Source organism: Falco punctatus (assembly GCF_963210335.1).
Source record: "Falco punctatus genome assembly, chromosome: 2".
Classification (NCBI taxonomy): Eukaryota; Metazoa; Chordata; class Aves; order Falconiformes; family Falconidae; genus Falco; species Falco punctatus.
The window spans coordinates 37,954,764-37,969,210 of record NC_137581.1 but is presented as its reverse complement, the minus strand read 5'-3'; the positions used below and the strand labels follow the sequence as shown (position 1 = coordinate 37,969,210).

The following is a 14,447-nucleotide window of genomic DNA, read 5'->3' as shown; positions in this document are numbered from 1 at the left end:
TTTAGCAACTTTGGAAAATAAACATGGAAAACAGTCAAAACCTATTCAGAATTTCACTGTACAATAATCAACTGAAATTTTTTAACATGTTTCACTAATGCTAGCTCAAATCTAAATTAAAGGCCCAATCCTGTCTGCTTTTGAGAAAATGTAAGTTTTACTTTTACTTTAATAGAAACAATATTAAAACCAAAATCAATTCAAAATGAATAAAAATCATGATACATTAGTATTATATTAACTAACAATGGAGGCTCAATAAAAGGAATGCAAGGCAAAGAATAGAATAGTGCACTGTGGTTTTATTGATGGCAGCAATGACAATTTGCCTCTCACATGTAAAAAGTATTCAGCTTCACATAACTAACAACTTTTAAAAAAGTCTCTTGTGATGTCAGGTCCAAATTCCTTCTGCTCACATGAGCTTTCTTTGATCCACCCTGTTTACTTGGAAAAAGACAGCAATTCTTCTAGAGTCTTCAGCAAGTTGGAGCTGCCAGTGAATCTCTCCCCACTGTGAGGTGGTTTCTAAATGAAAAAAAAAAATAAATAATACAGTAGATAAGCATAAAAGCTCTCTGCTCTTTGTGCAACACATGCTTTACTGTTCGTTCATCTTCTTCCTCCAAAAGAGCAGGTATCTGCTTTTCAGCACTCAGAGAGACACAAGTCTTTAAAAGAATAAATCAGAAGGTTGCATTTCAATGCAATAAAAACAATCAGTATAATAAAAAGAAAGAATGCTTTCTGGCAATGACTTCTCACAAAAATTGCAGCTTCTCCAGTGGTAAAGACTTCAATACAGATTTTATAGCAAGTGTGACAAGGTGTAGATTAATTCTGCCCTGTTGCAAAGGAACACCCAAGAAACAGATAACAACCAAGCACCCGTAAGTTCACACTCTTCAGTTCTTTCAAGCTCCTCCAAAAGCTACGATACTTCAAAACACTCCTTTCCGATTACTTGTTCCCCCTTCTTTTTCATACTGTCAGGACATTCTATACAGGAAGTGTAAGCTCAGGATGTTTTTTTATTATTGTTAGATTCTAATTCTTATATCTTGATTCTCTAGGAGGAATGTCTTATTTTACAGACCTGTTTAAAGACAGTATTTAACTCATACCCTAAACAACCCAGACTGAGTTCAAGGGCTCTCAATGCAGTACTTTAATAAAATTCTGAGTTAATGTTCTCTGCTTCACACTGCTGGATATTAATAAATGGTCATTTCTAAGTCAACTGCAACCGTGGTGGGGCACTGACTAGCCCATACTTCTCTTACTTCACCTTAATATGACTACTCTATCGCTCTATCTTCATAATAAACACCAAGTGAAGACTTCCTGCAAGTCTGCAGCAATTGTTCTTAACTCAAGCACAGAACAGTGTGGCAAGAAGCCCTTCAGAAAGACAAAATCATAAAATGGTTTGGATTGGAAAGGTCCTTTAAAAGTCATCTAGTCCAAACAGCCTGCCATGGGCAGGGACTGGAATCTGATAAAGGAGCTGATTAAAATAGCCAGATTTAGCAAATCATTTTAGTATCAAATACACAAATACTCTAATTGACTAAATATTAGCTACTTAGAGTTTCCACTTAAAAGTTCAAGACAATTAAGTTATGGCAGCCAAATAAGACTGCACTGAATGTTTAGATCTAAAGGGAATGAATATTCCTATCAAGCACGATTTTCTCATAATGAATTGCTGTTTACAGTAATAACTACTTAAGGTATGTATAACTCCTACAATATTTGCTATTTGTTTTGCAGAAGATAAAGTGCATAATATTCCAAAAAAGTTAAGACTTACAAAAGTAACCAAAATTTACCAGGTTTAAGCTAATGCTGGTTGTACACTGCACAGGGTAAATTCAGTTTTGGATGGCAAACTGGCACTATCTAACTTTAGCAGATGTTGAAGTAAACAGTCCTGGGCCAAAAAAGGACACAAGAAATACCTCATCTCTTCAACTGAGTTTTAAATTATAATGAAGAGAAGAACATATCTGAAAATATTGTCAATAAAAGATGCACTTTTTAAAGCAAAGTAAGTAGTAGCTGAAAAATTATGTTCAGCTTCATTTTCCAAAATACATCTTAATTATTTCCCACCCCCCCCGATAAAAAGAATCCATTGCTACTTGTTGACAAATGTTTTGGGGTTTATTTAACTGACACTACTTACCACCTGAATTTAACACCTTTATCTGGAGATGTCTGACAGAAAACAATAGTATTTGAACTGGTGCAGGGGAAGGGCGCTGTAACTATTTTTTATGGTAGGTAGGTTTTGATACTGAGTCTGCTATCCATTTACATCAGGGTCCTGTTAGAATCTTCAAAGCAAGGTATGAGAACACCCGCAAGGAACAACCACCTGTGCCTTACGTTGTTCCTTACTTGCCAACAATTTGTGTGCTCTTCTTGAGATACAGGAGTTTCTATCGCTCTCTCCCAATATCTGTTTTCTCCCCTCTCCCAGGTGACCAAGGCCAAAACATAGTTTTCCAGACTTATACTGTAATATTAGAGACATATAAAAAATAGTACCTAAAGACACAAAAAAATCTCCCTCGTTTTTAACTGCTGTGTACCCTGAGCACACTTCATTTGGCTGATCACACTGACACTCCTCTGAGCAAACTGAGCTGGTTTAGAGCTCAGATCAGTGCACATGCCAGAACTATTTCTGCATAAATTATCTCATGACATGTTTATTGATACTGATTGATACACTTAAAATGAAAAAAAATCAACTTATATGTGCAAAAATAGAATAATTATCCCCTTGGCAAGAGTCAGAAATAAATTTTGCTCTTGCATTGCCAGTACTCCCCAAAATGAAAAAGGTATTTCAGCATATGATTAAACAGCAAAATCATACATTATTGCATGTCAGAAATATCCAAAGCTGCAGAGATCAGAAGCACCCTGAACTTGGAAGACTAGAGCAAGGTAAGGAATGGATCTAAAGAGCTCTGGAAAAATAAACTGATGAGGTGGGGTGGGGGAAATGAACAACAGATTCAAAACAAAGACATACTGTAGATGTAGACCAAATAGCCTGCAACTTTACAAAGCTTTCTTTATTCAGGATAAGCTTTTAATCATCATTTGAAAAGTAAAGATTTAGACAAACCACAAGTAAAATGAAAGCAGTACAGCATGCTTGATTCTTTTAGTAAAATAATTGTACTGTTTTATCTGAATGGCCATTTTAGATTTCTGAATGTTCATCTCAGGTGTATTTTCTGAGGATATATATTCCCTTCATTTCTGCTAATCGATAAAGTATAGGTGCAAGTATACCGTTAGGATTCAGAGTATTACAAATATTCCTAGGCCTTGAGCTTGCCATTGAATGAGGAGGTACACAGATTTTAGATTTTAGTGTTGCAAATTCTTCTTCCCATGTTAAGCAAAAGAATAGAAAGACTATTCACAGAAATGGCTCTTCAGAATTAGAATATGGGACCCTGGACAGAGACAGACAGTATGGAGTTCAGCAGGGACTACAGCTGCTTATTTCAGCAAAGTTGGTCCAATGTATGTGAAAGAGAGATTTGCTACTGTTCTCAGGTGAAAAACATATCAAGTAAAAGCTTGCTGACATGAGTCCTTACATAAAGCAAAGTTAAAAAGCTATTTGTCAAAGTGTTTTTATTGCCCTCTTCCCACAGGTGTGTTAAGACTCTACCTACAGCCACAAAATCCAGAGAAAGAGATATCCAACTTCTATCATAAATACACCAATATCCCCAAGAAAAAATTAGAAGCAATATGCCAAACATATCTTCCATGTAGGTGATCACAAGTGGTTTCTAAATTAAAAAGACACAACCATAAAACTTCCACTTAAATTATGAGACCTGGATTTATTATCACTAAGTCTCCACTGGTGTAGCAACCACTGCTCTGTGCTTGTTCCTTATAAAGAGATTACCACTATCAAAGAAAGTACGTCGCACATGTGCTTAATTTTTTTTTTAATAAAGAGTGAGTTTTTTCTAGGAATTTTAAGTTCTCTCTTTGCTTGCAAAATGGTGATTACAGTAATTTCTTTGATCAAAATATTCATCATCTGCAACCCAGTGCTGAGGGTTCTTGTACAACATACTGGAAAAGTTGCAGAAAGTTCTCTCACAAACTCCACAAAGACTGAAGAACACTGAAGTACAGAACAATCCAGATCTACTTCTTTTTAAATCTAAACCCATAAATAACATGTCAATATTATATATTTACCTTTTATTTCTTATTTATTAGTTTCTAGCTCTTGGGGGTTGATAAAATTGTTGAGTAGGTCGTGTGGACCGTCTTGGCTGACCATCACCTCCTCTGCGGAATTCTAGAGTTTGCTCATACGTTTCTTCCTCCTCCTCCTGCAGGCAAACAGCATTGTTTTAAATGGAATAGTAGGAAAATACATTATGCATACATACAAACACACAGAGCCCCCCCCACCCCCCACACAAATGAATTCTTACACACATAGCAACTGCTATTTCTGTGTTGATGACCACTTCTGAAAACAAGTGACATAATGGGAGTGGGTTTTTCAAGCCTAGGAAAGCTAACAAGAAGGAGAATCTCAAAACTCAATCCCTAGGGCAGAACTTAATAAATATTTGCAGGAAAAAAGCATATATATTAAAGTAAAATTATTTTCAAAGAGTCATACAGACAACAAACTCAAGAACCAAGATAACCTCAGTAACATGCCAGAGCAGGAGAAATATGAGCTTTTGGGACTTTAGAAGTGAGTGGGAAATGAAATAAAAGAATTAGGAAATGGGAATGCAAGGAACAGCATCTGGCAATATGCATGCTAGAAACAGATCTGAAGCAGTAAATACAAATCTGTGATGCAGTAATAATGAAATAAGCCTACAAGTATCGTGGACAGCAATTTAGGCATGACTTTGCTAAGTGCAGCAGTAATAAATATAACCTCTAAATAATGAGAGGAGAGATAATTACATACTTCAATATGGCATTCATTCCAAGGCATCTCATTACCAGAAATATATTGACAAATTACATGGAATTGAGAGATAAAACCAACAAAAATAATCAAGGCACTGGAGAGTGATTTACAAAGAAAGATTAAAATAGCTCTGTATTTACTTTGGTCATGAAATAGTGAAATGAAAAACATTCCTATCGTGGATTATTTGAAGGTGGTGCACATTAAAGGTAGAGAAGAATTTTAAAAGCATTAGAGTCGATAAAAAAAAAACAGGAGGAAAAATTATAGGCTGAAAAAAATTAAAAAAGTTTCTGAACATAAGTATGATTGTCAAATGATGCCTCAGGGAAACAGTTATACTTCCATTTCTTTAATATCCTAATACTACACTGTAGCAAAGACCAGGTAGGTCCAGAGGGAACATCCTGTAAGAAATCAAAAGCACTGAGTATGTATTTCTTAATTCCCTTTCATTCACAACATAGGAACATACAGGAACACAAACCAAGAACATTAAATGATTCATTAAAAGTTCAACAATTCCAACACCCAGGAACTGTCTTAAAAGACTGCAACATGCATGTAACAGTAAACAAGTCACAGCAGTAAAATTCTTACTGGAAGAGACAGAAAGGAAAATCTGCAGCCTAAGTTTCTTTCTGTCGTGAAAAGTCAGATCTTGCTCAAGAAATGTCTCTTTCTGAATCAGCTTGAATATCAATAAACATGCATTTTAAAAATAACAGTTACAGACAACCACATTCCTCATGGTATGGTCTCCTATTTACATGGCACATTTGTGATCTTGGATATATTTCCAGAACAACAGATTAAGCCCTACTACAAAGAGTCTGCAATAACTGTAGAAGAAAACAGATTTTCAGCATGATTTAATACAGCATAATTGATTTATATCTTTTAGTTTCACTGTAGCCAAAGGCCAAGAACCATGGAATTCTGCAATGAAACTTACTCTTCTCAGTGTACCTCTTTTACTGCTTGCAGCACTATCGATTCCCTTATATAGAGGTCTGGAGACACTGATTATCCAAAAGAAAAAGAAATAGAAAAGCAGATGTCTAACAAAAAAAAAAAAAAAATCCAGTTTGCAATACTGTTAGCCCTAGTACAAACCCTCAGCTTAGTATATGAAGTAATCTCCCATCAGTGACAATGCAAGCTTTTTTAACGTTTTAACACCAAAACGTCAAAAGGTAAGCTAGATGCCTCAAGTGTTCTAAGCACCTTTAGCTCCTTAGTATACTCTAAGAAATGTGAATACCTGAAAATAGTTCCATATTATTTGCCAAAAGAGTAACAAAAGATGCAACTGCAAGTTTTCTTAAAATTCTTTGCCAGAGCTTCATTCTAACATAGAAGAGCTCACTCTTCAAGAATAAACTGGTGAACTTTTATGTGCTCAATATTTGGATTTCTCCAGAACTGTAAAACTAAATGGCATATATGCATAACTGAAAATTTAGCAATGCATACCAGTGTTTTCAAGAGACTGCAGCGAAATAGGCATGAATCTTTTCTTTCTAACCTTGGTAGTCTTTGCTCAAAAAGAACAGAAATTAAATAGTTTAGTGCATCGCCTCCCACCTCTAACAGCCAACCCCTTTCTACAAATAAGTGTATCAGAGTAAATTTTTAGAGCAGCAAATCTTTAACTCTCAAAAGTTAATGTTGTTACTTTGAATTCAGTAAAATCAAATTAAAACTAGAATTTGTCTTACACATTTGTATTTTGGTGTAGCTGTCTTTACACATAGAAATGAAAGCTTCAGATTGCATTCCAATTTAAATATTTTTATTACAACAGGCAAGAGTGAAATGTGAAACCACATTAATTTTCTTGAGCCTCTGAATGAAATGAAAGCAAGCAATGCAGCAAATAATAGTAAGAATGAATTAGCAACAGAACACCTTCCAAATGTTCCCCCATACTTCTCTATATAGGCACAGTGGCTCCCCACACAGAGTTACTGATCACCTTGTTTAAGCCTGCCATCCCCACATCAGATGACACATCGTCATTTGCTTCTTGTGTCTCACGTATTCACATTTAATCCTAATTGGATTTAGCAAGGTGTTATTTTGGAGAATGTTAAGACATATCTTTATTAAACATTGTTTCTTGTTTTGCAAGTACTTGCGTTTCTTTTCTTCCACCATTTCTTGATCACTGACCCTCAATCCACCACTGATCTTTCTTCTGTTGCCATTTTATTTTATTTCCATTTTAAGGATTTTTTTTTTTTTTTTTGGGGGGGGGGGTCACCTTCATCTCAATTCACTTTAAAATCTCTCCACCCCATGCTCAAAACTGCAATCTCTCTTCTGGAACAGCATCTACCCTTTGTAGGCAAAACTTACGATCTCTAATGTTCACTTCCTTGTCTTTTCTGTTCAACCTAAAAACTTCAGCTGCCTACATTTTTTCCACTATAACTTTGCAATTAGGTCACACACCTTGTCACCAACTCTATTTTTCCAATCTTTCTTGCTGCTTCCTTTCAATTTATCAGTTGCTTGTGACTCATTCTAAATTGTTCCATTTCCTACTTCCTTATCCATGTAAAATCTAGATTACATTTTATAAAGCAAAGGTGGCCACAAACCTCTCTCAGAGCATCTCCATTCTCCTTGTATTACCAGTAGAGGTTTCATATTAGTACATCACTCCAAAAACTTACATACATTATTATCTCCATCTTTCAGCTTATTATTCATTATTTATCTAATATTCCTAGATCCAGGATTGAGTTTTCTAGTACTTGCACAATGCCCACTTAGGGCTCTGTACCCTGAGATTAAATGATACCAACTAAGCACAACTGCAAAAGACAGCAAAAACTGGCGGATCCTTCGGAAAAAAGTAAAGTTTTACAGTGCAAACAATGAACCGCACAAAGAAATTACTGCAGTAACAGGTCAGAATGACAAAGAGAATGTGGAGAAGGACAGTATTCTTCAGGTATTCAAAAAAACATGGCAATCAGGGAAGCATACGTCATTGGGTATTTCATCTTCTATTCACATTTTTTGCCATAAAAATTTGCTGTTAGTTTGGAAATTTTTATTCCATCACATAAGACACACAAGAACTAAAGTGTAAAATTGGTATATATGCATGCTCAGTGCATTTTGGACCCATATATTCTGAAGAGCTTGTACCACCACCATACTTTATCAGCTGAATGTAGTGAATCAGCAAGTAACTTCAGTCCAGCCAAGTGACTACCACTGTGCTTTTACATAAAAAAATTCAACGGATTCCATAGCTGCAGAACAAAGTTATAAATGCAGCATTTAAAATACTTTAACTATTAATTTACTCTTAAAATTAACAATATTAGAGTAAATTTATATTTCATTAAAAACTTTCTCATTGAACTTCAGCTACAAGACTTCTTTCAGTGCATTCAAAAGAACTGTTCAGAAACTTTTTTTTTTTTAATGCAGTCCTTGAAGTACTTACTGTATAAATTCTGAGAACAATCAATAGGTGGATGACAGTAAAGAGCAGGACAGAAGTTACGCATTATACAAAAGCTTTGCTGAATGTTCTGCTCACATACACTGAGGCTGTGGCTTGAAGTCACAGGTGAGCAGCTCCAACCGTTTGCCACCTGCAGACTAGTTACCTCTGTCCATTCCTGCTTATGAACAGAAAATTCTGCTCTATTCCATGGGCCCTTCTGCTAAGGCTTTTCAATCATAGCTCTCTGTGGGCTATTAAGGGATGAGCATCAGAGCTTGTGCAAGGAGGCATGAAAGAGCAGAGTGGGACCAGGAATCATGGGACAAAGAAGAGACAGAAGGCAAAGTAAGCAGAAGACATTTTCCATTTCAGTAATGTCAAACTACTGTTTCAGTTTAAAAGCTTTAGTTTTCATTTCACTCACGTAATCAATGCATGAAAAACTTGCTGGACTCAGTAAAAAGGAAGAGTGTTGGCTTCCTTGCAAAATGAACTTTGCTTTCATGTGCATTTCAACTCCCATTTCCCGGTTCAGATTTAATGCCTCTTTGCATTGCCCACTATGCTGGCAACAGCTGTCTCCTGCTGTTAGCACACCAAGTGATCTCTTGTTTTGCTGGTTAAATTCCTCTCTTAAAACTTGCTTCTTTTGCCTTATCATCCAGTGTTGATCACCTTGAGTACTTAACTTTTTTATTTTTGCAGCTTCTACATACCTGCACTTGTATCAATCAAAAATAGACTAAGATTTTACAGATATATATAAAAAAAACAACTAGACAATTAAATTCAACTACACTATGGCCATACAGAAAAATTCGTAAGTTTACTAGAAAAAGCTAAACTTAAATATTTAAACTGCAATATATTACATATCCTATTATTTTGGGGGGGGGGGGGGGGGGGGGGGAGGGGGGGAATCACTGGCTAAAGTGTCTACAGTATTTCCTTAAACTTTTACTTTATCTGAATACTTAAATGGATTCTTCGAACTCCGTAATAACTAAGAATGAAAATGGGATGCTGTGAAAAAAAGAAAATTTTTAATTTAAATAAAGTAAAATTTTTAATATTCATACATTCTTAGAGCAGCTTTAGGGCACAATTTCAAAAATTACTATCAAATGAGGTGTGAAAATTCCAAGTAAAATAGAAATTGCCAGTAATATAGATTTTTCATTGTGACAAGAGCATTTTTGAAGTGTCTATTACAGAATAATTCAACATATTTGGTCTTGATCCATTTTCCTTGCAAGTTATGCTTGTTACTTAAAATATCTGTTCCCCTCGCAGTAATCTTCTTGCAGAATAATCTTTGTGAGAGTGCAGATGCTCACATTTTTTTTTCACAGTACACAACACATTTACATTAGACTGGGCCTACAGCCATACAAATTTCTGGGTTAAATTGTGAGTGAGAAGACAACTGGGATTCAAGGTTATACTGCTAGACCTGCACAGAGCTGACTCCTCACTGCTGTCAGATAATTAAACTCAGCCCTATTAATGTGCCTTTAAAGCAGTCAGGGTAGAACTACATTTTTGGAAAAATATACTTATAGTATGCTCACATATCATGTAAGGCATTGCAGCAATGTATCACTGACGGCTAAAAGTACACATAACCAACTGTAAAGATAGCAATCAAAAATGTTAGTTTTTAAAAAATGTTATAATAATCATATGATAAAAGGGTTTTTTAAATTAACCTTTTAATATAACATTTAGAATGTTAATGATATTACTTAACTTGCCCAGATCTTCTGAAGTATATCAGAACACTACAATTAAAACTTTTGTAACTAAACAAAGGAATCAACTATGTTACACCCTCAAATTTATAACCAATTCTGACACGTGGGCTGTAGTGCCATAGACAGTTGCACCAATGTAATGCCCTGCTACTAAAACACTTTCTCTTCTTCAACTTTTTCAACACTCTTATTTATACTTTTCCTCTTTCTTGCTCACATGTACAGTTGCAATTTTTAAAGTAATGCAGGTTCAAAAGGCAGGAGGGTCAGGACTAGGGAGGAAGAACTGCTTGCTTCTCCCAGAGCCAACAGCTGCTCATGGGCTCAGTCCATGAAATCAGACCCCTAAGTCACTCTTTTCCCTTAAACTTATCTTATGGAATGGGAAATTAGTCTGCCCTTATTCAAATGTTATGGGTGTGCGAAACAGATTCTGATATTAGAACCAATTAATTAAAAACAACCAAAAGTATCTCTGAGGAGGATACTTACTTATAAGCTGAAGTAGAACTTATACCTTCTTACCAGAATGCATGTGTATTCGCTTTTTTAAAAACACAAAGAGTTAAAACAAACCCTACTCAGGACTTTTTCATTTTTAAGTTAATCCCCACACATTATAATCCATGTCCTTCTAACAGATAATAATTTTTATAGTATAGAGTTCATTGGTTCTATGTTCTATGTTCTCTTAGTAAACATGACTTGGTCTGATTTTTTAAAAACTTAAAACAGTATGATAGTTTTTAAAATTTAAAATCATTGCAATGGATTGTAAGGAAATTTAGGACTTAAAATAGGTTCTCCAGATTTCTAATTAAGTTATCCTAAAGACCAAAACCATTAGCTTCTAATAGAAATGGTAACTTTACATGGCACCTGTGAAAACGAAGTGAGAGGAAGGCAGAGATAATTCAAAAATAAAGGATCAGGTATTTCTTCATTCTTGAATCACGAATGAAAGGGAACAAAAAAAAAAAAAAAAAAAATCACACGAGATATGAAAGGCCATACGCATTTTTTACCTCCCAAAAGCAGAACAATGACATTCAAGCTACATTCTTTCTTTCTCATTCTTTCTCTCTTTCTCCATATACATATTTCTAGGTTACTGAAGTGACAAAGAGCTAAAATAAACATTTTACCTTCTGTTTGTGATAAGAAATTGTTTGCTATTTAGACTATTATTAGAAAAGCATATAGAAGACGTACAGAACAACAAGAATACATCTTTAAATTATTTAAATGCAAAACAAAAATCCCAAAATGTAAAGAAAATGTTTACACGTGCTTTTTCAAATTTTTCTCTCTCATATTGAGAAAGTACTGTTTTGGTGTTGACTTCTGGATACAACCGTCAAGTTGGTGAACTGCAGGGTATTTAACCAATAGACTAACCAGGTTCTACTGTAACATGGAAACAGTTGCATTGTTCTGAAACAGCAACAAACAAAACAGGAAGAAAACAAAAAGATCACAGGCATGACGTGATGGGGCCATGCTTGGCATCATTGCCTAAACACATTTATTTTTTTTTACAAGCAACACACTTCTATCCTGAATTGGTAAGAATCTGTAAGTTCTGCTCAAAAAGAAAATACCTCGATTTTGAAGTAAATTTTATCAATAACTTTTAAATCAATCTAATTTTAAATTTCTGCAACAGTACATGCCTAAGGCAGTATGAGTTTGTCCACTTCCAATAAGGAAGCTCAACTCCATAAGCAGTAGAGACTACATCTGACTTCAAAGATATTTCTTACCAACTGCACTGATACACTGGCATTATTTTCTGTCTGTAAAGGATACGCAGGATAAACAACTGTAAAGGATATAAACATGTATACACTACATTTGTAGTATTCCATATGTAACTTGATTTGATTTTTATGCCAAAAGCATCCATAGCTTTGCTGGAGCTTTTAGCTTTAGCTTCACTATAGCAAAATGCTATAGTATACTGTAACAAGACAGTGGTGACAGAAATAGCAACATTAAATGTATTATGGAAACTACCCAGAGATTTACTGCAAAATCTTAAGAGAACTTTAATTGTCCTTAAAATGATACAATTAACTTGCTGGATAGTACTGTATGATTTACTAAAAACCTCCTGAGACTTTGAACTGCAAGTATATAATTATCATTTGCTGCCATTCCATATGCAGCCAGAATAATTCCTACTCATTTATGTAACATTTTATACTATACTAGCGCCATCTTTCTCTGTTCTACTGCTTCTCAAATTGTATGGGATTTTTAAGTACCATACAAATAAGACACTATACTCTACCTTCTAGTGCTGTACATCGCCTTTCATGCAACAGAGAACTTCAGTTAATGGTTATCCTAATGCAGGAATAATCAAATCCAAAAGTTACTGACAATTCATTAAAACAAACTTGCTGAAATGTCATTAAAAAAAAAAAAACACAAACAAAAACAACAACAACAAAAGAACCAAAACACATATAAACCATTTGTTTCCCCCATTTACACCTAGAAAAAGGAACTGATCCTTATGAGGGTGTGTCTTTGTCTCCACTGAACACATGTAGGTCACAAGTAAATATGTTCCTAACTATGGTATGTAAAACTAGGTTGTATGGAGCTATGCCATAGTATCAGTTGCTTTTTCATTTTCAAAACAAAAATTTCAGGATGGCACAGTCTTTTTCTTCACGCCATAAACAAACTAATAGTAAATCTTTTGACTTTTACTAACCAAACATCAGAAGTCAAATAATTTTACATTTTCTTGACCAGTTTTTGTAAAATTCTACAAAGCATTCTTCAATGCCAGCAATTTATCAATTAAAGCCTTATTACACACTCATTTAAGATACTAAATTTATAAGTGATTCAGCAATCCTGAAAAAGTTAGACATACACTATTAACATTTTTGAGTGAAGCAATAAACATTAGATACCAAGTGACAGAAAATTTATAAATTCTTCAGAAAAAAAAAATCAAGAAATGGAAAATAGATGGATGGACAAAAATAATAAAATACTTAAACCTGAGATCACTAGAAAAAATAAGAGTTAACTTGTAATCAGACATTTCTTTATCTTCAACTCTGAAAACAAAGCACTCATTTGTTTTCTAACTAGACTACATTCTAACTACATTTCCATAAAACTAGGATAATGTAAGCCTTGGGCAAGATTATCCCACAGACATTTTGCTAGCATATCTGTTCACCTTAAGGATATTGCATAGGTTATTCATACTTGCAGTATTCCCTGTGGCACATAATAAAATAAGTATACAACTCTTCTTGTGAGGTTTGTACTTGAAACAAACATACTCTCCTGCAAGTTGTCACTATGTTCTCCATACAGAAAAAAAAACAATTAATTTTAAAAGTTCCTTAGAAATACGTACTTAACCCATTCACAACATAACCCTTCTATTAGTAATAGCTTTTACACTGAGTAGTATCAATATCAAACTAACATTTGAACTTTTATTTTCCATCATTTCTAAAAGAAAGGTAGATACAATGAAGTGAGATCTATACAAATAACACACAACCAGAAGATACACTGAGTTTTCTCAATTCAGGAAGAAGAAAGCCACAAACTAGAACAGGAAATGTTTTCAACAAAACACATAAACTTAGTAACATTACATCAGTTAACTATAACCACTATAAGGAGTTATGTGCCATAAGGAGTAATGTTATTACGAGGAGTAATTGTCCCACTTTTCAGAAAGGAGCAGCAATATAAGGATCCATCTCTATCCCTCCTCCCAACTGTCAGCTGTTCCCCCTCCCCAACATCCCCAACTTTTTTTTTTTTAAATAAATAAAGTATTCATCCAGTTTTTGAGAACATCAATTTTGAATGAAGACCTCTGGAAAGATCTAGTTTACACTCATAATACAGATAGAGTCCTAAACATATAGTAAAAATGAATACTTGCGCAGATTGGGGAAAAAATTCAGCATTCTCTTCCTTTGCACTAAAGAGCACTTGTAAGCAAAACCATCTGCTTCCATATGGGGTGGGTGGGTGGGTGGGTGGGTGTGTGGGGGTGTGTGTGTGTGTGTGTGTGGGTGTGTGTAGTATCTGCTCTATTGCTGGACTTATTCTACTATGTAATATTTTACTATGTAATAAGAAAATTCCATCAACAAAAATTTCAGAAAGAGAACACTAAGTGATACTACGAGAAATTATTTAATGCTTTGCTGTTAGGGAACGAAAACATAATCAAAACCTAAAC

General features: G+C 34.7%; 1 protein-coding gene across 5 annotated transcripts in view; it reads right to left on the bottom strand.

The window, feature by feature from the left end:
- Positions 1–282: 282 nt before the first annotated feature.
- Positions 283–14,447, bottom strand: part of TDRD3 (tudor domain containing 3) — a 107,141-nt gene continuing 92,976 nt past the window's right edge. For all 5 annotated transcript variants that reach the window (XM_080376191.1, XM_080376193.1, XM_080376192.1 and 2 more), the window contains 2 exons: positions 4,249–4,385; positions 283–528 (listed from right to left, as the gene is read on the bottom strand). In XM_080376191.1, the coding sequence (XP_080232317.1) occupies positions 4,266–4,385 (120 nt within the window). In that variant the 3' untranslated portion in view covers positions 283–528; positions 4,249–4,265. The remainder of the gene's footprint in view (positions 529–4,248; positions 4,386–14,447) is intronic.